This window comes from Gopherus flavomarginatus, chromosome 3 (assembly GCF_025201925.1).
Source record: "Gopherus flavomarginatus isolate rGopFla2 chromosome 3, rGopFla2.mat.asm, whole genome shotgun sequence".
Taxonomy (NCBI): domain Eukaryota; kingdom Metazoa; phylum Chordata; order Testudines; family Testudinidae; genus Gopherus; species Gopherus flavomarginatus.
The window spans coordinates 85660276-85687899 of NC_066619.1; the positions used below are offsets into that span (position 1 = coordinate 85660276).

General features: G+C 39.3%; 1 protein-coding gene across 10 annotated transcripts in view; it reads left to right on the forward strand.

The window, feature by feature from the left end:
• The window catches only part of SEMA4D (semaphorin 4D), a 157567-nt gene that overhangs the window by 122133 nt on the left and 7810 nt on the right, over nucleotides 1-27624 (forward strand). For 5 of the 10 annotated variants that reach the window (XM_050945678.1, XM_050945681.1, XM_050945680.1 and 2 more), the window contains exons 11-15: nucleotides 240-462; nucleotides 3434-3549; nucleotides 11083-11255; nucleotides 11617-11660; nucleotides 13089-14625. In XM_050945678.1, the coding sequence (XP_050801635.1) occupies nucleotides 240-462; nucleotides 3434-3549; nucleotides 11083-11255; nucleotides 11617-11660; nucleotides 13089-14017 (1485 nt within the window). In that variant the 3' untranslated portion in view covers nucleotides 14018-14625. Of the gene's footprint in view, nucleotides 1-239; nucleotides 463-3433; nucleotides 3550-11082; nucleotides 11256-11616; nucleotides 11661-13088; nucleotides 14626-15783; nucleotides 15991-17292; nucleotides 19705-27624 lie in introns of those variants that run through there. The other 5 variants (XM_050945683.1, XM_050945685.1, XM_050945687.1 and 2 more) reach the window with 3 other exon arrangements.

Consider the following 27624-nt stretch of genomic DNA (forward strand, 5'->3'; position numbering starts at 1 on the left):
TTGAAACAACAATATTATTGTTTATTTTTATTATTTTTTATTATTTTGTGCCTGGGAACTCAAGGTGAAGATTTGGGCCCAATTGTACTCAGTACTGCACAGAGAAATAACAAAGAACAGACCCTATGTTCCTACAGTGTTTTATAACTTTAAAAATAAGATTGGAAAAAAGCAGGTGTTGCTGCTGTCAACAGTGTACAATATGGTTAAAACAAATGATGCCATTTTTCTTTTGACAGTGTATAAACAAGGAGGCCAGAGCAGCGAACTACATGAGTTCTCTAAATTTACCGGACAAAACCCTACAGTTTGTTAAAGATCACCCTCTAATGGATGACTCGGTGACCCCGATAGGGGACAGACCCAGATTAATAAAACGAGATGTGAGGTATACACAGATCGTGGTAGACAGAGTCACAGCACTCAATGGCAGCATGTACGATGTTATGTTTGTTAGTACAGGTGAGTTTGCATTACTCTATTTTAAGTCTCTATTTTAAATTAGTATGGTAGAGTGAAATATATTGTCAGCAAACAGAACGAACACTTGCAATACTTTCAAACCAACTAGTGTCCGCTCTTTTTAAAAAATAAGGGTCATGATGAGTAAATGGCCAATCTTGGTCCATTTAAAAAATACATCCCACAAACAATTTAACTGTAGATGTGTTAATTGACCACCTTTTCCAAAGCTTCATTTCTTGCTAAAGAGTTCCCTGTATCAGCAGCAGGAGGGGAAAGGACAACGACAGTACCCTTTGGCAGTGTTGGTTGCCTAAAGGTAATAGACAGCTGCTGTTTCAGTTAGCAGCAGCAGCCTACAGTGCACCTGTATGCCCCTGCCACCACAAGGAGTGTGAGAAGGGATTGAATTGAAAGAGGCTCAGGGACTTCCTGGTGGCAGATGGAAAGAAGGGGAGCAGGTAGCAGCGTAGGAAGGGGATTAACCTCTGCAGAGATACAAATACATTAGGGGTAGGGGAAGTTCACACGTATTCCTCTATTCCTCGTCCTCCTCTACCCAAGCATCACCAGTAACTGCTGTGTGAAACAACAGACAGTTTTGTCTTTAGGAACCAAGTGCTGTACTATCTGCACATGTAAGACACACATGTAGGGAAGAGGTGAGGAAGGGCGTATGCCTATAAAAAGGATAGGATTGGCCAGGGACCAATAAATATTTAAATCTAACATCAAAATAACTATAAAGAAAAGACCAGGGTTAGCCAATCCTTCACCTTGACCATCTTTTAATTTGAAAAAAAGAGTGTGAGTTTAAAGAGTGAGAGGTTCTCACTTCAAACAAAAAAACCCCAGCCATTCTTTGACAGTCCAGTATATGTCACAAAAATGGGCATTCCTTGTTTTAAAAAAGATCATTGGCAAATCTATGAAACTGAAAGGGTAGTTGCATAATTTACAGAAACCTGAATGTTTCCCAGAAAGCTACGGAGTGAATTCACTTTTTTGTATAGTTTTGTGTTTGACTTGTCTGAGACTCTTCTTCCTCCTCTTTACAGTTAATTTCCCTGAAGAACCCTTTTGTAATGCTGAAAACGGGTGACTTTAAAATGTCACATCACATAGATAACAGCTGTACTAGCAGGTCTCTACAACTTAGAATCTGTTGTGCCTGATAATGACACCTGGGATATTTTCATGTTATACTTAATTTAAACCAACAAAAAGCTCTTCTGACCTTTGATGCAAAATTTTCACAATGACCAAATATTTTTATTTCTTACAGTTGTGTTTAAGTACATCTTAGTGCCTTTAATCAAGGTGTCCCCACATTTGAAATTCAGGAGTATACAAAATTAGTTTTTCTTGGCATTATATACATATTGACATGATAAAAATGTGTCTCATTTAATGCTTAACTTCTGTTTGATCTGTGTCTATGTCCATTTCAAAGGGGTCCTTCCCTTCTTCGTATCTGCCTGACCTAACCAAACTTTCATGAATAGTCTTCAGATAACTTGCCTTCTGTAGTACAAAATAAAATAGGCAGTTCCTTTTAGTGAAGCAGATCCAGTTAGGAAATGAATATACCACACAAGGAGATTGTCCTAGTTCACATGTGCAATAAAGATTAGTTATTTAAGGTTAAAAATCAGTAAAGAATGGAAATTTAAAAATACACAAACAGATACTACAAAGATTTAAAAACTGGGACAGGTGGATCATACTTGACAAGACAGAAGGCTTTCTGGGACAAAATAGGATTTTAAAATGAGAAAAACCTTTGTGCTGTTAGCACAATAAATCATCACGTAGTTGCCAAATTGGCCTGAACACATTTTGGCATGGACTCAGTTCAGTCAGTGTTATCAAGTCTCTCCCTTTATTTCCCAAGCAGATTTTCTGCACTTCCTTCTACAGTTGTGCTAGATGGACATTTTTCCTTTCTCACATTTACAATAACATGGTCCTGAACAAACTCAATTACCAAGTCCAGCAGTTGTGTTTGGCTCAGTTGCTCAAATTGTACTTGGTGCTAGGTACTAACAAGTTTTGCAATATTTTGTTTTAGACTTTCCAAGAATTAAGTGAGAAAACATAATTACATTTTAAGGGCTGCATCAGAGTAAAAAAAAAAAATCAAATTTATAGCCATAATATCGCTATTTAAATGTAATATGTTCTCAATTAAATGCTTCCAACAAAATTGTACCATAGATTTTATAGACTGGATATGATGGTTAACTGCTAAAGAGAAAATTTTCTTAGACATGGTTCTTTTAATCTAGTCTAATGGTTGAATCATAGGAATATGCTAGAAGAAACAGAATCTAAAATTAAAGCATGTGACTTGGATATGAAAAGGTCTGGGTTCTGGGTCCAGCTCCTAATATTTTAGACATGGACTGGGTTACTAAGTGTGACTTTGAGCAAGCCGTTTAGGCCTTAATCCTATGTCTGGTTGAAATTCTTCCATTTTAAACTTTTATTTTTTTTATGGATGATTGAGTTTTTGACTAAACAAAAATTTTTGTGAGAAGTGTCTGCTTGTCTAAAAACTTCTGATTTTTTTCATCAAAAAAGCCCACAATTTTTCAGGTTTTGGTTTTTTGAGAAAAAGTCAAGTATTTCCACAGTCGGGAAAAAAGGACATTTTCCAGTGTTCTATTTCATCCTTCTACTGTTATAATCAACCGAAGTTCTGCCAATTATCTAAGTTGGAGTATACCCTGGCCATTAACCTCTTTGTGCATCATTTTCCCTTTTGGTAAAATGGAGGCTGAAATACCGTTACTTGGCTGTCATGGGGCCAAATTTACAGTGCACTTCAAAATTGTCTGATGGAAGACAAAGTATTATCATTCATTAAGTCTTCTAGTGAAGATCATTGATGTAAGCTATAGCAAATGTACACATTTTACGCAGTTCTTCTTTGAGGTCCTTATTAAGGTGTATTGCTTGGCTATTTCAGATAAAGGAGCCCTGCACAAAGCTATTAGCTATGAAAATGGAATGCATATTATTGAAGAAATACAACTTTTCCCAAATTTTGAGCCAGTTCAGACACTGTTGCTTTCATCAAAAAAGGTAAGCATGAAAAACAGGACTGTGTGAGAACATTTTGTGGAAGATCCCTCCCTCCCCCCCCCCCCCCAAAAAAAAAAAAAAAAAAAGGTAACCCCAGTAGTGTGAGAAAGAGAGAGAGGCTTGTTGGAAAACGTGACTGTCACTGAAATAATACTCAGAATATAGGATACGACCTGTGACCATAACATCTTGTGCTGTAATACTGTCTGACATCACCAGATAAGGAGAGTCAGGCTGGGTTGTTTGATACGTGGATGGGAAGCTTCTAAGGGTGAATGTATAGGTGGTGAAGAAAAAGATATTGGTGTTTCAGTAGGTCACATTCTTCTCCCTGAGTCTGTACTAGAACCAGTTCCCCAGCATGATATTCGGAACTATCCTGCTGCTGCTAGAGGTACCAGTTTTCTGATTAGATGTAAAGCAGAAGTTTTTACCCCATATGGGAAAATACTGTAGAATTTAAGGGAATGGTATCCTTTCTGTGGAATTTTTAAACCAACAAATGGAGTTCTATAGCAGGGATGTCATCTGCAAATGTTATAGATGGTTATGATTCATTTCTATTAGTTTAAATTCTACCAGATTTTTCTGTAGTGGACTTTTCATAAGAATAAGTATGTCTAATTCCAGTGTCCTGGTCACATTCCAGCATGGATCATTGCATTCTGCCTACTGAAATTCCCGTGCTTTTCCAACTGGAAAAGAGATTCTTCACTGCATTTCGTAAACTCTAGTGTAGTTTGCTATCTGTACTGTCAAGCAATTGATGGGTGGTTTTCTGACAGACATGGATGATCATCTGTATGTAGTTTGTACACTAATTAGGGACATGACCCTGCAAACCCTTACTTATGCATATAATCTTTACCCATCGTAGTAGTCCCATAAATGTCAATGGAATTGCTTGCATTTGTAAACATTTTGGGTTCATTGGAAATGAACGGCTCTTTATAAATGTAAGATCATTATCCTAACCTTTAGCAGTTTGTGGTGATCAGTAAGTGCCCTGAAGCTTGCGACTGGGGAGGCTACCACTGTATCTGAAAGGCAGTCTATGCCTTGTGCTGAGTCAGATATTTAAATACATTTTGTATGTCAGCTGTATTGCCTCTTTTTCATAGAGCCCTACACACTGTGTTTTTCCAGCACCTATCTCTGGAAAGCTTTCCTGTTTTTCATGAAGTTGAAGAGAAACTTTGTAAATGCAGAGAGCCCTCTTTTTGTTTTAGTGGATAGGTCTGAAGTGTGATAAAAGCATTCCAAGTCCGTAGATTCCTAGGTAATTGTCCAGTATCTTCCATGTATTTGTGCTGCATCACAGGAAAATATTATACAAGTTGAATTTCAAAAGCAATATAAGGTTTCCACTCTCAAAAGAAATGTAATGAAAATTCTTCTTTTCTCCACTCAAATTATTTGGGAGATAAGAGCTAATTTATTGATATGGGGCATATAATTTAGAAACTATCATTTAAAAAAATCTTTTTAATCACTTATTTAAATTTCTTTCTTTTTCCCTTTTGACTTTGACTTTTTGTTGGGGTGTTAATTATTTAAATAATGCTGTTAAAATAATTCTCTGAAAACAGCCACTCAATGTCCAGTGGCAGTCAAAAAAGCTAACAATGTTAGAAAATGTTAGGAAAGGGATGAATAATAAAATAGAATATATGACAATGCCACTATATAAATCCATGGTACGCCCACTCCTTGAATACTGTGTGCAGTTCTGGTTACCCCATCTCAAACAATAATTGGAAAAGGTGCAGAGAAGGACAGCAAAAATGATTCAGGGGTATGAAACAGCTTCCATATGAGGAGAGATTAAAGAGACTGGGACAGTTCAGCTTAGAAAAGAAATGACTGGGGTTGTGGGGGGGAATTGATAGAGGTCTATAAAATCATGGTATGGAGGAAGTGTTGTTTACCCTTTCACATAACACAAGAACTAGAGGTTACCTGATTAAATTAATAGGCGGCAGGTTTAAAACAAAATGAAGTACTTCTTCACACAATGCATAGTCAACCTGTGAACCTTGTTGTCGTGGGATGTTGTGAAGGCCAAAAGATAACTAGGTTGAAAAAATAAATTAGGTAAGTTCATGAAGGATAGGTCTATCAGTGGCTAATAGGCAAGATGATCAGGAATGCAGCCTCATGCTCCAGGTGTCCCTGAGCCTCCAACTGCTAGAAGCTGGGACTGGACATCGGGATGGATGACTCAAAATTGTCCTGTTGTGTTCATTTCTCCTGAAGCATCTGGCACTGGCCACTGTCAGAAGACAGGATACTGAGATAGATGGTCTTTTGGTCTGACCCAGTATGGCTGTTCTTATGTTCTAATTCAACATATGCTGCAATATTGTTATTAAACTATTTTATTAAAATAAAACTTGTAAATTAATATAAAATAACTTCTACTGTAATATTCAAAAGTAGGTTGTTCTGTGTTTAATTTTACCAGACACAATGGAAATACACACACACACACACACACACACACACACACACACACACACACACACACACACACACACACACACACACACACACACACACACACACACACACACACACACACACACACACACACACACACCAGTTGCCAGTCTGCCAGTATTAACCAACAGATGCTGTATTTATTTCCATCACTAAGTAAAGGGAAGTAAAATAACTCAAACATCGATGTGCAGTGACTGTTAGCAATGCTTGATGTTTTTTAATGGTAACCATTACGCACACAGAGGGAATAGACATTAAATGTTTCCTTTGTCTTTCTTTATATTCATGTCTCCTGTTCCATTTTTCCCCACAATTTTATCACCAATTTCTTTTGGTTCTTTGAGTATGTGTCAGCATGGATCCCACTGTTGGCATGCCCATGCTTCATGCCCATGAGATTAGAGTCTCTTGAACAGCAGTGTCTGTCAGGGTCATGCATGGGCACTCTATCTACTCAAGCTCCTATGCAAAAACATAAGGGACAGGGTGAGTGCAACCTTCTCCCAGTTCCCCGATATTGCCTGGAGCAGCGAGATGAAACCTGACAATTGTCTAATCCACTCTAGCTAAATTTTCCAAACTTCTTCAGAACTCTTCTTGCCCAAACTCTTTAGAACTGCTGTGAATAACCTAGACGTATCTGGACTGAATTTGTATGGTCATACCCCCATAAACACCCCTCTCCTGTACAGGGTACCGCAGTATGGTAGATTATAAGCGTGTGAGCCTGCCCTTCCCACAACAGACTAATCCCATTAAAAGACGAGCACGGCAGATGCTTCTTCTATCTAGGAGAGTCCCATGTGCTACATAGATACTTAGCATGCCTCTCATTCTCTGTAAAGGCGTGTAAATCATGGGACATGCAGTTAAAGTTTTCTCTACTAGAACAATCAATTACTGTCTCTTCGGCTCTGAAGACAAAGGCAGCTTCTACCAGCACCTCATCTAGTAGACATGTGGTGCTTAAGACCAGCTCAGAAAAGACAACATCAAGGAAAGACTGGCACCCGCATTGGCATCAACATCACCAGCACCAAAGCAGAGTGCACTGACATCAACACCACTGGTACTGAAGCCCAGCTCCAAGGGGGTGTCTCCAAACACAGAGCCAGAAAATCCAGGTGGAGCTTATTGTCTTTGCACAAAGATGGACCTCTTAAATCCATAGGAGAGAGACCCACAAAATCCCCCACAGCGCTGAAGGCTGGTGATTAGGAATAGCCTGCAACGCAGAAAATAACTTCTCCGACACCTAACCCAGTACCAGTGACACAACCTTCCATACCGACTCCTACAACTGAAATAGAGCTAACTGACATGACCCTGCAAGAAAGCAGGACCCTCTTCGTTACGAGTGCAGACCCTGTAATGAGAGTGCCAATTGTCTCTAGAAGAGATTTACTCATTCTTCCTGTCACTGAGGCGTATCTTCTTGCCTTCTTTAAGCAGAGAATCCTCTCTTCTGAGATCCAAGGGCAACATCACCAAAAGGCCAGCCAGCTGTCCCTAAAGGGCTCAACCACTGCCCCATCAGGAATGTCCTTGGATTGGCCAATATCAAACAAGCTAGCAGTAGCCTTATTGCATGCTGCCATAGTCCTAGTGGGCCTACTAGTGTCCTGCCTCGTGCTTCTAGGAGCCAGTCTCCACTACACTCTAAGAAGAGGATGCTCTCCCCAGCAGTATCCCTGGCCAGACCTGGAGAGAGAGGACTACCAAGAACTGGACGCAGGAGGTTGTTACTGCTCTGGCCCTACTCAAGCACAAAAAATCTCTCTCTATCACCCAACAAGGTAGTGTCCTCTGTACTGGTGTCAGTGCTGGATGGTTTAAAGTTGTTTCAAGAATGTATGAGAATTGTAGAGCTGCTAGAGAGGAGACATCTGTCATTATAAGAAAAATTTTATATATTCAACATATTGACAGTTTCCAAGCCAGCTAGGATTGCCCTATCTCCCAGAGAATGAACAAGTTGCAGTCTCTCCAGTCAGTGGCAAATAATGTAAAATGAAATCCAGCAGTGATGTTGAATATGTCTGGGGCTACAGGGTCACATGTTGGCATGTATGTAAGTGATGCCAATTGCCAGACTTCACCTGTGACCCTTATAGCTATGGCTGAGATCAGTGTACTCTCTGTCCAAGTACCATATGATCAAGAGAATCACAGTCTCACCCTACGTCTCGCAAGAGCTCACTTGGTAGCTGAGGCCAGGAAATATACAAAAAGGGGTGCCCTTCTTTGCCCCCTTCTCGATTATGACACTCATCACAGGCACCTTGGGGATAGATTGAGGAACCCACCAGAACCATCTGCAGATGCAGGGGACATGGTCTCAGAACTATATGAATATTTGTATGAATGTCCTAGAGTCTAAGACCCTTGTAAGGAGGTCTAGCCATAAGGGCTTGGAGCTTGCTAACCTTTCAGGCTGAGAGGATTGCCTTTTTTTTGGTGGTTATCTTGAGGGTAAGGTGATCTATCAAACAGGCTTCATGGATTTCAGGAGAGTGATATTGAGATTCCACATAGGAGACAGATGGATAAGTATCAAGAGGCCTCGGAGGAGCTTTGATACCATCAGATGTGAGACCAAATACAACTGAATCAGAATGGTGACATGCCGATACAGCAGGAACATGGACTTTGAGAGAACTAAATGCCAATCTAGCACTCTTCAAATGCTGCACGTACTTGAGGATCTTTGATGTGGGAGTTTTTCTATTAGATCTATATTATGTTGGACAGCCCATATGGAGAAACATTTCCATTTGGAGGAGTAAGTCTTCCTAGCAGATGGCTTCCTGGATAGTATAAGAATTTCTCAAACCTGTCGAGAATGGTCCCTGTGGGTAGTACTCAGCCAACCAACATCCAAGCCGGCAGGCTGGTAGGGAGCTATCACAATCAGCGTAGCCTGTCTGGAGTAGCCTTACCCTCAAGATCAGGAGAATTGGGGGAAAGGAATACAGGAGGCCTGGAGACCTCTGTAGCAGGAAAGTGTCTGATAAGGTGGTCAGTCTCATGCGCCCTCTAGAGCAAAAATTAAAACATGGTGGTGTTCTCTGTGATGAACAGATCTATTGTAGAAGTCCCCCAATGGTGAAATATCAGTTCTGTGATGGAATTCTGCAGTGACCACTCATGCCCATGTCAGTATACGTCCGCTTAAGAAGTCTGCCAGACTGTTACTGACTCCTGAAAGGTGCAGAGCCAGTGGGGTTACCTCATGGTGATGACACCAAGTCTACAGTCTGCTGGCAGAGAGGGGATGAACAAGCGCCTGTGTGCTTATTTATGTAGTTCATTACAGATGTGTTGTCCATCAGGATCTGCACTGTGGCATTCTGCAGAACAGGAAGGAATGCCTCTTTTCATAGGGACGCTTCTGAGACCACATCCTAACTTCATCCCTATGTGGTCTCATAATTTCATCTAAAATAGTCAATTAACCTTCCAGTCTTTCCTGAAACCTCATTCAGCCCCAGGAGAGAAGAAGCTACATGTGTTGGACATTTCAAGAGCCTTGTTATATTACCCTAACAGAGCTTAACCAACCTTTTAGGCTGGTCTCCCTGCCTCGTGGCCATATCCAGCCCATCAAAAGGCCAAGCCATCTCATCACAGACAACCTCTAAGTGGATCACAGTGCATTTCTACCTGCTGTCAGATACCTGCTGAGTCTCTCCGAATAACAAGGCATGCTCCGCCAGTGCACAGGTAGCATCTTTGACCTGCTTTAGAAATGTGTTTGTGTCTGAGAACTGCAGGGCAGCAACGTGGAACAACCCACTGATCTTTGTTAAACATTATGTCTGTGACACAGCAACCATATCTGATGCCAAGGTCACGAGAGTGGTACTTCAGTTATTTTTCTAATGCAACTGAAACTCCTCATTCCCACCATCCAGGAAGAATACTGCTTGCCAGTCACCTACAGTGGGATTCACACTGTGACACACTCAGAAAAGACAACAGTTACCTTACCCTGTAGTAACTGTGAGTCTTTGCAATGTTATCATCAGTGTGGAACCCACGACCAACCCTCCATTCCCATTTTTTGGAGTCCTTAGCAGTATGGGCTTTGCATGCGCAGCCCTGAGTGAGATTTTTCATCTGAAACTTTTTTCAGAAATGCAGATTCAACAATACTGCTAGTGCATGTCCATTTTACCAAATTGTTTTGGTAAAAAAAATAAAAATACAAATTTTCAAATATTCTGAAAAAATGTAAACATTTTGTTTTGACCTTTTTGAAACAAAATTTCTTGATTTTTTTTTTTTTGGGTTCAAAATGATGTTTAGTTTTAAAATTTTTCTTTTATTAAAAAATCAAAAACATTTTAAAATGGTTGAAATTTAAATAAACCATTTCAATTTTGTCAAAAGAAAATGTGGTGTTTGACTCGAAACAATTTTTTTTATTTTAGAATTGCCAGTGAATCAAAAAATCTATTGTTTGCCCACCTCTAAATCTATGGATAACTCATAGGTTTAAAGTTGAATATTTACTCTTATTACAAGCTCTCATAACTCTCACAATTTCCCCTCAATTTTCCAGTCATTGAACACTGTCAGGATCATAGAATCATAGAAATGTAGGGTTGCAAGGAACCTCGAGGGATCATCTAATCCACACCCTAATGCTGAGATAACTTTCTTGCCTTTTTAAAATACTATTCAAAACAAAGTACTCCTTCCCTTGTCTCCCACCAGTCCTCTACTATTATATATCTGTATTTTAGAATATGCCCTATCAAGTCCTAATTTTCTTCTTCTGCCCCTCCCCCTCCTTTTCTCAGCTAACTGGGCTTGGTCACTGGATCAGTATTTTCCAGGCTTGCTGGTCCAATGCTTGCCCCAGATCCACTCTGTCCTTCTGTAGATGGTCTATCCATCATTTTCTTGGCTGTCCTCTTGTTCTCTGCCTGCAAGTCCTAAGAATGTGGTTAATTAATTAATGTAATATGTTTGTTACATGATTTCCAAAGAGTGATTGTGGATGGTCTCTCTCTGTTACATCCACAGGGCAAAAGGTATCTCTATGCAGGTTCCAATTCTGGTGTGGTTCAATCTCCCGTTGCATTCTGTGACAAGTACAGCACTTGTGTTGACTGTGTTCTAGCTAGAGATCCCTACTGTGCTTGGAAGTCACATGAAGCCTCCTGTATTAATATTCTTAAAGAAGATGAAATTGAAAGGTAATTGCACCTGTTGTCTCTCCTGTGGTTAGCAATAAGAAATTCTACATCATGTAAATATTCCCTGACAAAATTATATAATATGTATACATTTGTGACCTTATTTATCATTTATAATTGTTTTTATTTTAAAAAGTCCAGTTGACATTAATGAACAAGAAGCATGCTGTAACAATTTACTTGTATTAATGGTCCATGTACACAGTGTATCTTTAAACACTGACTTTCCTATTAGATGACTACCACGATATTGTGATTGTCTGCATAATTTAAGCATCACCATTATCCTGCTCCTTTTAATCATGGGGTGGTAGTGAGGAATATATGATTACAACTTTTAATGCTTGATTAATTCGTATAGGGATTGGATTCAGAACGTAGGTGGTGATGCCTCTTCCTGCCCTGGTAAGTTTTTTGTGTTTTTATAAAAGTGATTTAAAAAATAAATATGCAGTGCTTTTAAATTGTCGTGTTTATTCAAGTGTTTTGTATTTTTATGTATCAATGTGCATTCCCATTTCATGTGTTTAGACTTAAGTTTTATATATTGTATTTGAGCATCTGTACAGTATATGTATTATCTTAGAATGTCTGTATTGATAGACGTACATTGCATAGTGTTACATTCAGTGTAATAAACAATAAAATGAACCTGGGCCACTGCAGCTGCTGCTTATGAATGAGAATGATGTTTGCCATAAGGAATTACATTAGAGTCCTTAATTGCATTCTTGATACTTATTAGATCACTTGGGAATTCTAATGGCAGTTAAGAATACCTGATTATTATGGTTAGAGCAAAGGAAATGATCTTCAGATAAATTGATTTATGGTTGGGAGAAGGTTCTGAATACCACTGAGCAGATATCTAGAGTAGCTGAAATGGTGCGTCAGTGTATTGAAAGCTCAAATAATCACAGCTTTTCTTTTTTGTAATGTGTGTTGCTGTTGTCACCACATCCAGGAATCCTTGGGGAGAAATAGGATTCCAGGAGACTTACATTGTAGTAGTTGAGGTTTTCACAGGGTTTACATTACCATGTGTATTATTAAGTCAAGCATTGTATGGACCACTATAAGAATGTTTTTTGCTACTTAATTAGTTTTATCATGCTGTATGTTTTGTGTGTGTTGGGTTTTTTTAAATTTTTTTTTGTTTTGTTTTGGGGGTTAGAGTGTTACAACTGAGAAGTGGTATTTCTGAGTAATATCAATATCATATGTAGATTTCTTTCAGATGCTTACAATATTTATGTACTCAAAAATGTACTACTTACACATAACAATTACCATATAGGATTAGACCGGTGGTCTATCTAGGCCAATATCCTGACAGTCTCTAAAAGTGACTAGCATCGGGTCCTACAGAGGAAGGTGCAAGACACTGCTTAATAGGCAGATGTGGGATAATCTACCCCGTAAAGGCCCAATCCTAATTCTTAATTGTTAAGAAGTTAGTGTAAATCCTAAAGCCTGATGTCTTATATCCCTCAGTATCTCAGGCATAACTGCTGTTTGGTGGTTTGTTCAGATTTTCAATGTCTTCGTGGCCTAGGGGCTTGTCTACCCATCACCACAGTCTGGACTATGGGGGTGTGACCTGGAGAGCACTCTGAAGTGTTGCACACTAACTGTCCCGTGTAGACCCTGCTGGCGTGAACTAAAAAGTACCTAGTTGGTGGTGATGTAATCCTGTTTCAAACTGAGGAATAGAGGTAGACTTCATGGAGTAAACGTTACATTTCCTTTATGACTGCAGAATCATGAAACTATAGGGATTAATGCAATCAAAAATCATTGCTGATACTTTGCAAATTTATTTTGATGTTCCAGATAAAGTAAGAGAGAATTCTCTGCAGCATACATTCAAGCATGGGAGCACAGCAGAACTCTCATGTTGTCAAAAATCCAACCTGGCCCAGGTAGTTTGGAAATTCAAAGATGATGTATTGAAAGTTGAGAGCCCCAAGTATCGTCTTCTGGAGAAAGCACTGCTCATCTTCAATTTATCAGAAGGAGATAGTGGTATTTATCAGTGTTTATCAGAAGAAAAAGTGAAGAATAAGAAATTTTCTCAAGTGGTGGCTAAACATGTTTTGGAACTGAAAAAAATCCAGCCTACTACAGTGGACCCAATTCAACCAGCAGCACAGACGGAAGGTAATACCGATGTACCAAAAATGTCAACTGTGCCAACAGAAGGGTCTACTGCTCAGACTTCGACCACCCAGATTATACCAATAACAACAGGAAGGATAATAAGAAAGCCAATTGGCCCCATCCTAGCAAGCGCAACCTCCAACCCTGAAATCTTCAATTCTGTTCCTGATGGAGTCCCTGAAAAGACAATGTTCTTAAAGTCAAATGATAATTTCCTTTTAATATTTCTCTTTCTGTTCTTTTTTGTTCTCTTCCTAAGTCTGTTGTCCTACAACTGTTACAAAGGCTATTTACCAGACCAGTGTTTAAAATTCCGCTCTGCTATGTTACTTGGTAAGAAAAAACCCAAATCAGATTTTTCTGATTGTGAGCAAAGTGTAAAAGAAACTCTAGTGGAGCAAAGCAGTATCCAGAATCAAACTGGAGAGCAGCCAAAGCCAGCTCATGACACTGGATATGAGACTGAGCCAGATTGTGGAAATGGCCAGGTTCAACATGATGATGATGATGTCTCCTCGCAGGCTCACAAAGAAGTCAAGGACAAACCTTTTGATGTTAAGTGTGAACTAAAATATGCTGACTCAGATGTGGAGGGTGACTGAAAGAGAAATTCCTCCACATTAATCATGAAAATAACTGTGGTTCTTACAGTTAATTATTTGAGCACGGATACTTTTGGATGTGACAACTTAGCCATGGAGGGTTATGTGCGCTTAAAAGATTCAGCGTGCCAATTTCAAACCTTGCTAGAATACAAAGCAATGTTCTGGTGTATCCGATAATCGTATTTCATGGTTTTTAAAAAATGGCCAGTTGCAGATCACCATGTTTGTTCCGGGATTTTTCAGAGTACTTTTCACAGTTGCAAATGCAGTTACTGATTTATTTAATCCCTTTTCTTCCATAGAATAAAAATGACTCTAATACAATCAACTAAATAAAATACTTCCAGTATGCACATATTTAAGCTGCCATTTAAAAACAACTAATTTCATTTTAATTCCAAATTGGAAATGAAGTTTAGTTTATCAGATTGGTAAATTATAGCATTTTGTCCAGATTGGGACATTTCTTTGCTTCTAGTGATTCTTATTCTTAGCATAACGTTTTGAGTCTGTTGGCAAGTTGGGTAGCTTTGATTGGTTTAAGAATTAATTTTTAAAAATTGCTGTTTGTGTACCTTGTAGAATTAAATGTACATTGGGAAAGAGCTGGTTTGATTTGCGTAAGTTTCTCAGGGATAATCTTTGCTTTAAGTGCTATCTTTTTGCTTTCTAGAAATTTAGGTACAACAGTCATTTGAGTAGATGTTATTTTTTTGGGATTGCAGGAGCATAGGTAAGATTTAAAAAAAATCCCCAACAAGATGGACACCATCGTATTGTGTTGCTATATAAAACTGGATTTATTTTTTTTAAATGAAATGGCACAGGAAGCAGCTGTCACTTAGCCATGCCACTCAGAGAGGCTTTTGCACTGTAGAACCAATACAGAATTTATTAGAAGAATTTGATGTAATAATTGGATGGGGTAAACTTGCTGCAGTTGATAGCTAGACAAGACAATATTGCAGTTTTATACTCAAAAGTAACTGAACTTCTCTTTAATAACAAAGTCTTTGCAATTTTTCACTATTTCTGGTTAACTTCTACCAATCTCGTATGCAACTGGAGACTGAAACTGGAGTTGCTCAAAAGAATTGGTTAGCTGAATTGTCACATGACTCATGCCTGCAAGTGAAAAAGTACAAGCATTCTAAATCTGGTTCACAGCGTCACTATTTGTCTGTAAAAGTTTTTTGTGCGGTACAGTTCTTTAAGAATTGTTTCTTCTATAGTGTCCTTCTGTAAATGTTGTTAGAAATAGAATTGTCATAGTAAATAGCAGTATGCCCAGGCTTCTTTTTTGTTGTTGTTTTTGTTGACCTCTCATTCAAACATAATATAATTTAGATCATCTTAGTGTAAACAGTTTATATTTTATAAGATTCAGTTTGGTTTTATTTTTCTATTTTTAATTATGTACATATGAAAAGCAACAGAATAAATATTAAAATAAGTTGTATTATATCCTTGACTTTCATCCAATGTACGTAGTGAAACCACTTTAAATATTGTAAAGCCTTACGTTTTGCTTTTCTTTAATGAGACTTCTGTAATGAATTTCACATAGGTTTTCTCTTTAGCTTTAAATTCATAGGGGTAGAGAGTGAATAGAGCTCATTTCTAGGAATCTAGTGATTTTCATTTGTCATCCTTCTAAAACTCATTTGTCCTTTTTGCATTATTTCTTCGGTGTGTTATGTATTTCTTAAAACCTTTTTCCTTAGTGCCCTCTTTTTTCTTTTCTGTCCTCTTCTGTCACGCAGCCTCATCTTCTATACCTTTCCCTCCTACTGGTACCTCCTTTTTGTCCTGTGTGGGAAGTGATTCACCTCCTTCACCCACCAATACCATGCCTGATGTTTGGTCTAGCACAGAGCTTGTAATGGTCATGTTGTTACCACCTTTCCTAAGTGACCAGGCACAGCATGTTAGTGTCCATGGAACCTTTCACCTCTTCTGTCAAGCCACTGGTAAGTAAGAAGACCCTCTGTAAACCAACACTTTCTTCACTGCATATTTTGTATCCATCCCCATGTCCTGATTAATAAATGGGATGTAGAAGTCTAAGGATCTGTCCTGAAATCAGTGGCTGCAGAGGCTGTTTAGTAGCTTTCAGGATTAAGCCTGAATTCTGTACTGTAAATACTTCAGCCTTAGCTCAGCAAGATACTTAAGCATGCACTTATCATTAAGCATGTAATAGTCCCTTGCCTTTAATTAAATTATTCATGTGCTTAAGTAGTTTGCTGAATCGTGGCTTTACATATGTAAACTTACTCACATGAATAAACATTTTAAGTCTTATGGTTTATATGATCTTTTTTTTATTATATAATTTTACTGGCCTGCATGTATTTGTTTTGAACATTACCTAGACATGACCAATTACTTTTCATATTTTTTTCATCTGGTAAAATTCTTATTTTACTATCTTCCATTTCCCAGTGTACATCAGCTGAAAGCTGTAACTCTGAGGTCAGGGTTATTATTTTTTCAGAAATTCATAGTTTGTCTTTAACAGGTTTGTGGTACAGAATTTGTCCTGATTTGAGTTAAAAGGATTTTACTTTGGGGGTTTTGAAATGTGAAACGAAATGAAACATGTTCTTAAACACTTTTACTATCTGATTTGAAGAATAGACTTGAAAGTGTTTGGTAGACTCTTAACCATGTTGCTGTGCCTCTGCATATGTTTCATGTTTCTTAATGGACAACTTTCAGATCAAATTTGATCAAAATATTTTAGGTTTTATAAAATAAACCTTTACAAAATTGAAGGCCATTTTTCCATAAGTTAAAAAAAATGTTAGTGGAAACTTTAACAAACATTTCTTTCAGTGTTTTCTATACAAATGTTGTAGCAAGTCTAAGATTATTATAAACAAAAGTGAAAATAACTGTTATTCTCCAAGATGAGGAAATGCAAAGAGCAAACAGCATAAATAGTAAAAAGAAAATGTGTAAATATTATTTGTTTCAGTAATCCTAAGCTGATGTTAGTAATGTAGGTAGGAAACTTGTTTGTTTTTAGAAATTGTTTTTTAACCAATGTATTGTCTCTTTAATTGGTATTTGGAAATGTCTGATCTAACTTATTTCCATGTGCTCTTTCTCTCTCAAATATAAATTGTAATTTAAAAAAAAATTGGCAGTACATTTAAAACAAAAGGAATTGTTTCTTAATGGCAGTCTATGGAATTCACAGATGGTAGAGACAAATAGTTGAAAAGAACTGGATAATGTCATAAATTTTTACTTTTGAAATTCTGCAGGCTAAAACGAAACAGGAAAATGAAAAGTATTTTTATTCAGGATGTCAACTTAGCCACTTGTGGGGTTCCAAAGAGAGCATTGAACTATTGGGGTTCTTTTGTGGAAGCTGGAACTGTTTCGCTTTCCTATGAAACATTAGGAATCTTCAGCTGGCAGAATGGCCACGTTCCACTGCTGAAAAATTACAAAATCACCAAACTGAAGCAGTGGCTGCAACTTTGCAGGACCTTCTGAAAACAGTGTATGCTGCTTTTACTGCTGAGCAGCACCAGTTATCTGACAAGCTTTCTATTAAGAGCTGTTTGCATTCTTGCAGAGAATATTGGTGATACTTTACTTAGCCAGAAGTAACCATAAAGGAGCCATATTGCCTGCAGTACTACATGCAATATAAAATGTGGTGTTTTGCTACACTGAGAAGAATAACATGGCATGGATGAACATAAGAACAGCCATACTGGGTCAGATAAAAGGTCCATGTAGCCCAATATCCTGACTTCCGGGTGGAGAAAGAAATGCTGTAGTTTCTAAGAACCAGGAGCCCATGTATAGTGCAGCCACATAAACTACCACATAACTGCATTCCAGAATCTATATTTTATTTTTTAAAAATAAAGTTGGGAAGAAAACTGTTGAATGTGAATTCAATGTAAATGATGTCTGTCCAAGTCTGCAAACAGCAATAGTTCTAAAAGGTATGAACTTCTCCCACTCATCTTAAAGTCCTATTAACACTGAAGCCCTACTATAATATACCTTAAATGGAAAAATTGCTAACAACGTCACTGATGAACATTTTAGCAGCAGTGTAGTTACAGGGGGGAGAGCTAGTTGTCAAATTTTGCTGAGGTGAGAAGAAAATTCCTGTCTCCCTACCACAAAATTAAAGTCATCTCTGCTGTCTCCAAAAGGAAAAGGGATGCATTTCTTCCCATTACCTAAAGCCTAAACTGCCTGCTGGTTACAAAAGAACAAACCTCCTATGTTATCCCAAGTCCTAGAAGACCAAACAGTTGGGCACCCACTTGCCAAATCTCCAGCTTCCCCTGATAATCTCTATAATGCAGTTACTCACTGTTGATGCAGAAATTTGCAGCACTTTGCAAACAATGAATTTAATTTAATAACAAAAAGAATGCTGTACTCCTGTGAGGGGAATCGGCTGAAGGGGGCCGAGTGCCACATGATTCTGGGTGACTCTGGGTGTTCTTGTGAATAATTCAGGTCCAGAACACAAAGGTTTTAGCTATTACCAACAGATAATTTTGTTTAAAAATAGTAAAGTAAGTTCATAGGTGGGACAATTATAGTTCCTTCTCCTTCACTGGTCAAGCCCACCCCTCACCACCACCACGACTCTCCCTGGCACAAAATGATGAACTTTTCCACAATATTAAGAGGTGTGTTACAGCAGGCTGCTCCAGGCAAACACCAGCCCCGGAGAGCAGCAACCTATTGAACGGGTTATTTGTAATTTAACTGCCAATGATGCTGCATCAGAATCTGCAACATGCAGTCCTGCACAGCTGCAGAGTCCTATTGTCATCAGTAGGACTTCACATGGATGCTAAGATCTGCACTTGCAATTGCAGGATTGTGGCCTAAGTTTGGAGAAATTATATGCATTTATTTGTTAAAATGTAGTATGTTATCAACGGTCTAACAGTGATCTGCCAATTTCCCCCGTTTTAATCCTTTATCATTAGGAACAGTCACAAAGGGAGGGTGAATATAAAGATAAATGTATTACTCTGTCCCATCACTCGAGCATGAGCTGACTAAAATAGATGGTTAAAAACCAAGCAGGAACAGTATGTACATTGGTGATGTTTGTTGTTTATTAATGAGAAAACATCTGCCTGTTTGAGGTAGATATAATTTACCTTAATGGAATTTAATCTTTACTTCACAGCTTCATTGAACATTTCTGGAGAAAGTTCAGATAGCAAAGGAGTGATGTGTTTCACATTTAACGTTATTTGTAATGGCAGGAAGAATCAGCTAATGTTCTCGCTGAACAGACTCATACAATCATGCCATAAGAGCAGAGATGGGCAAACTACAGCGGCCTGCGGGACCCTCCTGCCTGGCCCCTGAGCTCCTGGCCTGGGAGGCTAGCCCCTGGCCCCTCCCCTCACAGGAGTACAGCTGGTGCAATGCTCTGGGCGGCAGAGCTGTGAGCTCCTGGGGCAGTGCAGCTACAGAGCCCGGCTTGACCTGTTGCTCTGTGCTGCACGGAGGTGACGGCATGACTGGCTCCAGCCGGGCAGCACGGCTGTAGCATCGCCAGCCACCAGTCCTCCAGGCAGTGCGGTAAGGGGGCAGGGAGCGGGGGGTTGGATAGAGGGCAGGGGAGTTTGGGGTGGGGTGGGGGTGTGGATAGGAGTTGGGGTGACCAGAGGGTGGGGAACAGGAGGGTTGAATGGGGGCAGGGGTCCCAGGAGGGGCAGTCAGGGGCAGGTGTTCCAGGGGCAGTCAGGGGACAGGGAGCAGGGGCATGGATGGGGCAGGGGCCCCAGGGGGGCCCATCAGGGAACTGGGAGGTTAGATAGGGGAGGGGTCCCAGGGGGGGCTAGATAGGAGGTGGGGGCCAGGCCATGACCCTCTCCCCTAACTGGCCCTACATACAATTTCCAAAACCCGATGCGGCACTCAGGCCAAAAGTTCTCTCGCCCCTGCATAAGAGAGTTCTTCCTTGATTTTGCACATTGTATTTGGGAAACCAACATTGTTCAGGAGCCTCCAAGAGCTTGATGGCTGGCATTATCGGACGTTTTTATGAGGTTAAGAAATGGTATTGGAAGGACACTCTTTTTTGTAATTTTTCCTTCTGTAATAGATTGTTTTTGAGGACTGAACCAGGACACCGCTGAATGTAAAATCATGAGGCTGTATTTCTTGAGCTAAAGGACCAGGCTCATTAGTTCACAGGCAGTAGCAGACTCTATATGGGGTCGAGCTACTAGAAGGTACAGATAGCTAGCTATGCAGCTGCTTTTGTTAATGGTGATTACACTTATATATTATGTTTGTTCCCATTTTACTAAAAGAATAAAAACAGGTCAGAGTCAATGAAGGTTTAAGTGGGTCTAGAGTAAATGGGGAAAAAACCTTGTGGTGTTGGCTTTTAGGTTCAGATAGTTTTGCTTTTCCTTGTTTTGGGGACTCTAACTGCCTTCCTTAGATGTTTTTCTCAGAAGTTCCATTACTATTTTTTCGCAGTTCTCCAGCCTGAGTGACAACCCCATGTGAATGACAATAAATGCTCCCTAAGTTCAGAAGCAGATTTTAAAGGAGCTATTAATACGTTAATCAGGTAATAAGCCCTTGAATTACTTTGCCCTGATTGGGCACATCCCTATATGAGGGTCACATTATCAATACTGCCCAAACGAATAGTCCCCTCCCCATATTAAACCTTAACTGTAATATTACTGGGGAAAAAAGACCCATAATTCTTTAAAATCACAAATGACTTCTGAAAGTTATTCTTTCTCGCTTTCCAGGACAGATATTGCTTTCACTGAACTATCATTGCAAATATTTCTACACTTCTTGTTTTAAACTTCTGTATTCTTTGTTAGGGTATGTGTACACAGGCCGCGGCAGCGAGTCTCCCGCCAAGGTCGACAGACTTGGGCTCACGCTAGCACTCTAAAAATAGTGTCTAGACAGCATTTTGAAGTTGTGTCTAAGGCTGGAGCTCAGGTTCTGAAGCCCACCTCTATCCCTGGGCTTCAAAGGCTCAGTTCCAGCCCAACCTGCAACTTCAGAGAGCTGTCTAGGCAGCTATTTTTAGAGCACTAGCATGAGTCCCACTAGCCCAAGTCCATTGCTCTGGGCCAGGAGGCTCATTGCCTCAGTCTGCATAGACGTTACCTTACAAGCCTCGCAGTTATTTTGAGAATACTTCAGATTGTGTTCTCCATAACTCTGGAGAGAATACATATCTATCCTGTCCTCAACATGCCAAACCTGAGCTAGTGTTCAGACAAATGCCTGAGGTTTGGCTTTATTGATAATTCAAGACTAAAACAATATAAACCTCAACACAAGCTTTCTCCTTCTCTGAGACTGGCTATTCCTGGAGTTTACCTCCCATCAGTACATGGTTTTTAATTATTACTTCTGTGGACCAGTTGAAAGGCCACTAGTAGTGGTTCATAGATCAGAGTTTGAGAATACTGACCAGCCTTCAGATGGCTCATGAACAAGCTGTTCCTAAATCAAATTTATAACTTAAGAGGTGAAAAGCCCCATGTCTTCTAGAGTCATCCAAAAACTTAGAAAAAATATGTGAATACTTCCTAAAATGTTTTATCTGCACAGTAGAACCTCAGAGTTACAAACACCAGAGTTACAAACTGACTGGTGAACCACATAGCTCATTTGGAACTGGAAGTACGCCATCAGGCAGCAGCAGAGACAAATACAAAACGCTAATACAGTACAGCACAGTGTTAAATGTAAACTAATATAAAGAGAAAGTTTAAAAAACAGATTTGACAAGCTAAGGAAACTGTTCCTGTGTTTGTTTCATTTAAATTATGATGGTTAAAAGCAGCATTTTACTTCTGCATAGTAAAGTTTCAAAGCTGTGTTGTCAATGTGTTGTAAACGTTTAAAAGAACAACTATAAAGTTTTGTTCTGAGTTGCTAATATTTCATAGTTATGAACAACCTCCATTCCAGAGTAGTTCATAATTCTGTGGTTTTACAGTAACATTTTGATGGACAGTACATTAATTTTGAGCATAAAATAATGTGGTGCTCTTCCTTTGCTAAAGCCTGTACCCTTGACTTTAATCTGCACAGTCATTATTAATCCATGCTTGGTTTATCTTTATCTTCACATGGGGATGCTAAATTTGAACTTGTTAACCAGTTTTATATCCTCTCTCTTGTATTAGGTTGTCCCTAAACCTTTTGTTTCTAATCTCAAGATGACTGCCCAGGACTATTTAATATCAGCCTCTGTGGATATAATAATCTGATGGAGCTTGATCTTTACTGAGATACCTTTATGCCTTACATATACATCCATGTCTCCTTATTTCTTTTTTGTTTTTAGTATCAAAGGTAAGCTGCAAGGCTGAAGAATACTGTCCCTATTACGTATTAACAGACAAGGCCTGAAAGCTGGTCACTCAAGCTTACAAAAGCAACTAAATTCGTATTGAAGACAGACTTGCATCAGAAGCATGTAGTCCCATTAAACTAAACTAAGAATGTCTTTACTTTTGTTGGTTTATGTCTCAAATTTGTTGAGAGCCTACAGTTGTTATTGGCTCATTATTAATGTTGTTAACTGAGCACTTCCTGTGACCAATCACACCTATCTTGTATGCAAAACAATTCTGAGTGTCAATATTATTCCACACACCTTTTCCCCTCCCCGGGAACATATCTAGTCAGTTAACAGCATCTTCAGGGAAGCCTTTGAAATTAATGTAATGTTTTTAAATTCTTGGTGATAATGGGAGATCTGAACAAACAGAAAACAGCTCCCTTGTTAGACTGACAGTTGCTGTACACTGATACGTTTGAAGACAAAACTGAATACAGTATAACTTGGAACCCTAAAAGTAATAATTGCAATAGAGACAATTATCATTGTTGATTCATTTTAAGTGAATGTTTTCTTTAAAAGTCTGTACCATCCTCCAGCCCGTAGATGGTTGTTTACAAATGTAGCCTGGAGCGCATTAGGCCTAAGTTGTAAAATTCTGAATCAACAGGGTAAGAATTACAAGGGTTATATCATCCCTCTTCAGGACATTATAAATAGGGCCCTACCAAATTCACAGTCCATTTTGGTCAATTTCACAGTCAGAGGATTTTAAAAATTGTAAATTTCATGATTTCAGCTATTTAAATCTGACATTTCACGGTGTTGTAATTGTAGGGGTCCTGACCCAAAAAGGAGCTGTGGAGTGGTCACAAGGTTATTGTATGTGGGCTTGCAGTACTGCTGCCCTTACTTCTTCACAGTGGCCCTGCCTTCAGAGCTGGGCAGCTGGAAAGAGGCAGCTGCTGGCCAGGAACCCACCTCTGAAGGTAGAGCCGCTGCCAGCAGCAGCACAAAAGGATGCAGAGCTGGGCCCTCTGTCAGCAACCGCCACTCTCCAGCTGCCCAGCTTTGAAGGCAACAGCACAGAAGTGAGGGTGGCATGGTGTAGCTTTGGGTTATTTTAGGGGGTCGCAGTATTGCCACCCTTACTTCTGTGCTGCTGCTGGCAAGGTGCTGCCTTCAGAGCTGGGCACCTGGCCAATAGCCGCTGCTCCCTGGCCACCCAGCTCTGAAGGCAGCACAGAAGAAGGGTGGCAATACTGTGACCCCCTAAAATAACCTTTCAGCTCCCCTGCAACTCCCTTTTGGGTCAGGACCCCCAATTTGAGAAACACGGGTCTCTCCCATGAAATCTGTATAGTATAAGGTAAAATCACACAAAAGACCAGATTTCACGGAGTGAGCCTAGGTTTCATGGTCAGTGATGCATTTTTCATGGCCATGAATTTGGTAGGGCCCTAATTATAAATCAGCAGATGAGATCAGAGAGAATTCCCCCCCCCCAATATAATATTGTGCAATTGGCTAGGATCAATGAGATTTCTCCCTTTTACTGAATCATTAGGGATAGCGGTAGATTACATTGTTCTGGTATACCATTCTTATGTTCCAAACAACTACCTTAACCAGCATAGTGAAAATAGAAATGCTATAAAAATAAACATTTTCCCCTTAAAAATTCGAGAGGTTTTTTTCTCAAGTTAGAACTGGTGTTGTAGTTATAATAGTAATTCTTAGCATTTATGTAATGTTTTCAAATGCACCTTACAAACAGTAGTGGTATTTTTTATTTTAGTTTTTGTCAAAAGTATCAGTGAACTTTGTTTATAAATTTTGTGCACATTCACTGTTAAGAGATTGGATGATTTAAGTTGGTACATCAATCTGCTGGGTTTTTGTAACTAATAATAATAAGGAAGTTAAGCTCAAGACAATGTGAAACCTGATTTTATCACTGCACTATTGATCACACTTCAAAGATCTGAAGTACATTTTTTAAATTAATTTTAGAGTGGTATCTATGTGCTACTACATTAACAAGGAGATCTCTGCTCTCTTTTGGCAGTGTACCCTGTTGAGTTCCAGTTATAGGAAATGAATAATCTCCTGAGGCTCAACTATACAGCCGATGATGTATATCTTCTAAATTGGGTAGAAAACTTACCTGTATGAACCTAGCACTTTGCTGCTTAGTGCATTACATGATTAGTGCAGTACTTATGATCAGTAAGATGTAAGGTCTCTAGTGTAGCCACTCTAAGCTGACGGGAGAGTGCTCTCCCGTTGGCTTAATTACTCCAGCCCTCACAAGAGGCGGTAACTGTGTTGGTGGGAGAAGCTCAGGCAGTACCATGTTGACAGGAGAAACTCTCCTGCCAACATAATGCTGTCCACACCAGTGCTTAAGTGGGCATATTATGTTGCTCAGGAGGGTGGCTAATTCACACCTGAGTGACACAATTTATGTCGACTTAAGCTGTAGTGTAGCCAGAGCTTTTGTCTCTGTTATATAAGTTGATCTGGTTATTAAAATAGCAGTGTTCCTACTGTCAACCTAGTGCACTCACATGTTATTTAAAATCAGTGATTCAGTCTCTCTCATGAGAGATTCCAAGTGGGGGAGGAAGTGATATTTTGAGCTGGAATACAATGCAAGACAAAAGAACAAGTTGTCTACGAAATCAGCTGTGGTAAACTTAGACTGTGACAAATGATAAGACACAAGCATCTAGATATACTGAATTTAGCTTGTAAAGTCTGCACTCCAAGTGATCTTGTGGCATGTTTTTGACCCAAATATGGTCTGTAGATTCTTGCAGTGGACTCCAAGACTCTCAGAAGAGAGAGGGGTTCTTTGTAGATAGCTTGTTCTGAATATTGGGAGATTAGTTTTATTAAACTTCATATCTTAGCCTCTCTCTTCTTTTGTAATACAGATAAAGTTCTTAAACCATTCTTTGATCTCCTTCCCCATGCCTAACATGTATCTCATAGGTTCTGTAGTGCCTTAGACCAGACTAGCAAGTCACGATCTATTGCTAAGCCCTTGGCACCAGTAAGAATTTGGATTTCACAGTCCTAGATTCTAAAATGCATTACTAATCAGTGATATGTCTGGACCCACGTTGGAGCACTGAGGCATTATATTAAGAACATTTGAGGACTATAAACAGAATATATTTTGCCAGCATCCATGTTCTCTCTCTCAGAAGGGGTGATTAAGTATCCTTGCTTGGTGTTGGATCATGTATACAAATGAGGACCTAATTTTCTGCCTCCAGCTAAAATCAGATCTTTTAATGAAAAATCCTTACCTCTCAGACTGCTGGTATTTCCATTATCTGGAGCCTAAGTAAATCCCATTAACTTTTACTGTTCCTGTTGAAATCACTCACCTGCTATATAGAGGGTTTATGTACCTCCTCCCCCCTCAGCAAGGATCGAACTTAATTTCTGCCCTTCTCCAGCCTCCTTCACACCATATCTCCTCCAAAAGATTAAAGTAAAATTATGGGACATATTCCCTTCTTCACTTTAGAGCACCACAGTTAGAGGGGTTTTTGGTACATGCTTTTCTTCCCTAATTGCCCTCAGACAGTGGCTATGTAGATGCTCTCCAGAAACTAGGGAGCTGAACTTTATTTTGCCTTACCTCTAAACTAAAAAATGAACATTTTATCCCTGCTACTAAATGCAAGAGGCTACCAAACTGTTAGAGTAATTTAAATTAGAAAACCCACATTCTGGAAATGATGTAACCCCACTAATCCCATGTGTTCCGCTTTCTAACATGTATAATCTTTTACAGGCAACTATGTAGGTTTCCTTTTGTGAGCCCCTTCTTGGACCCACCTAGCTGATAACTAAACACATACTATTGGCACACTGGAAGCAATAGGTCATAACTGGACTGGCTTTTCCAGCCTTGTAGACAGTCAGCGGTCCTCTGGTTTGCCCTCTTTTCATTTTTTACCATCTTCAGGTTAGATGCTTGGTCTTATATTTGTATATGTGTATTGTGCAGTGGTGACTGGATATTTTTTCCCACAAGAGTCATTCTATTTTTTTTAGTTTGCACGTGCAGCATTTCATGTGCAGCCTGTTTAATCTTTTCCATAAGGCTGACATCAACACATTTTCAAAGTTGCTATTCAGTATATTTAGCAGTAATTTAACAAACAGTGAAGTTTTGTGCAAGCAGCAGGTTGTGTTCTTTAGATATGAATTGGCTGCTAATTGAAACAAACAGTATGATACATAATGAACCCTCTGTCCAGGAGCTGGAGAGATCTGTTTTCCCATGTTTCTCTCTGTGACTTTAGCTTCTATTCAAACTAATCCATTTTCTCTTCTAGAAGCATAAGGAGCTTCTACTGCCATACAAACATCTTCCTTGTCATTATCCGGAAAGCGCAACAGCAGACCACACTTTAGATCATATCTCTGGACTTGTTGCAATCTGTTAATATCAAGAAGTTTCCTTTCCCTCTGCAACTGCCCTGTTTTCTTACTACTTGTTCACAAGGAGTTGCTGAATCACAGCTCTTATGTCTGCTTCAGTTTTGCCAGTTCATTATCAGCTAGCCTGTGACTCAAGAGTTCTGCTTCTCACCTAGCCCTTACAGTTTCCAAATAGGGAATCACTCAGCCTACTACCCAGTCTTCATTCACCTACTGTTCAAAGTATACTATTGGTAGTTGCCTTTCTAATGTAACAGAAATTGCTCCACGTGAAGCATGCTCTCTTCTGTTCACTGCTTTGGAAGGACTAAGCTTGCCTTTCACCTTTCTGATCTGTGGCTCCTGATCATTTTTTCTGCAACAAGTTTATACAGTTTGTTAATACCTAATCCCTAGTTTTGGATGAGGGATTCCTAAATGGTTCTGATACATTCATTTTTTTTTGCATTACAATATGTCCAGTTCAAACCAAACCTGCAGACCAGACACCAGCTGTTACTCCAGATGTCTCTCATTTTTGAGATTAAGAAATGTCACTGTTCCTGTATGGCTTTTCTGAACCAGCTCCATGGCTGCCAGCCACATGTCTTCTATCTGTATATATTTTCTGTTCTAGGACAGCAACATCCATACCTGTACACCATTCATTAATGACACCTTTTTCTATTGGCTCTCTCTATAGTGCCTTTCTTTCATCGTTCCAACCATCAGTACAGAGTCCTTCTTGTTATCCTGCTTTAGCACACACCTGAGATGCCAGAGTATATTTTCATTAGGCTAGTACAAAAGCCCTTCTATT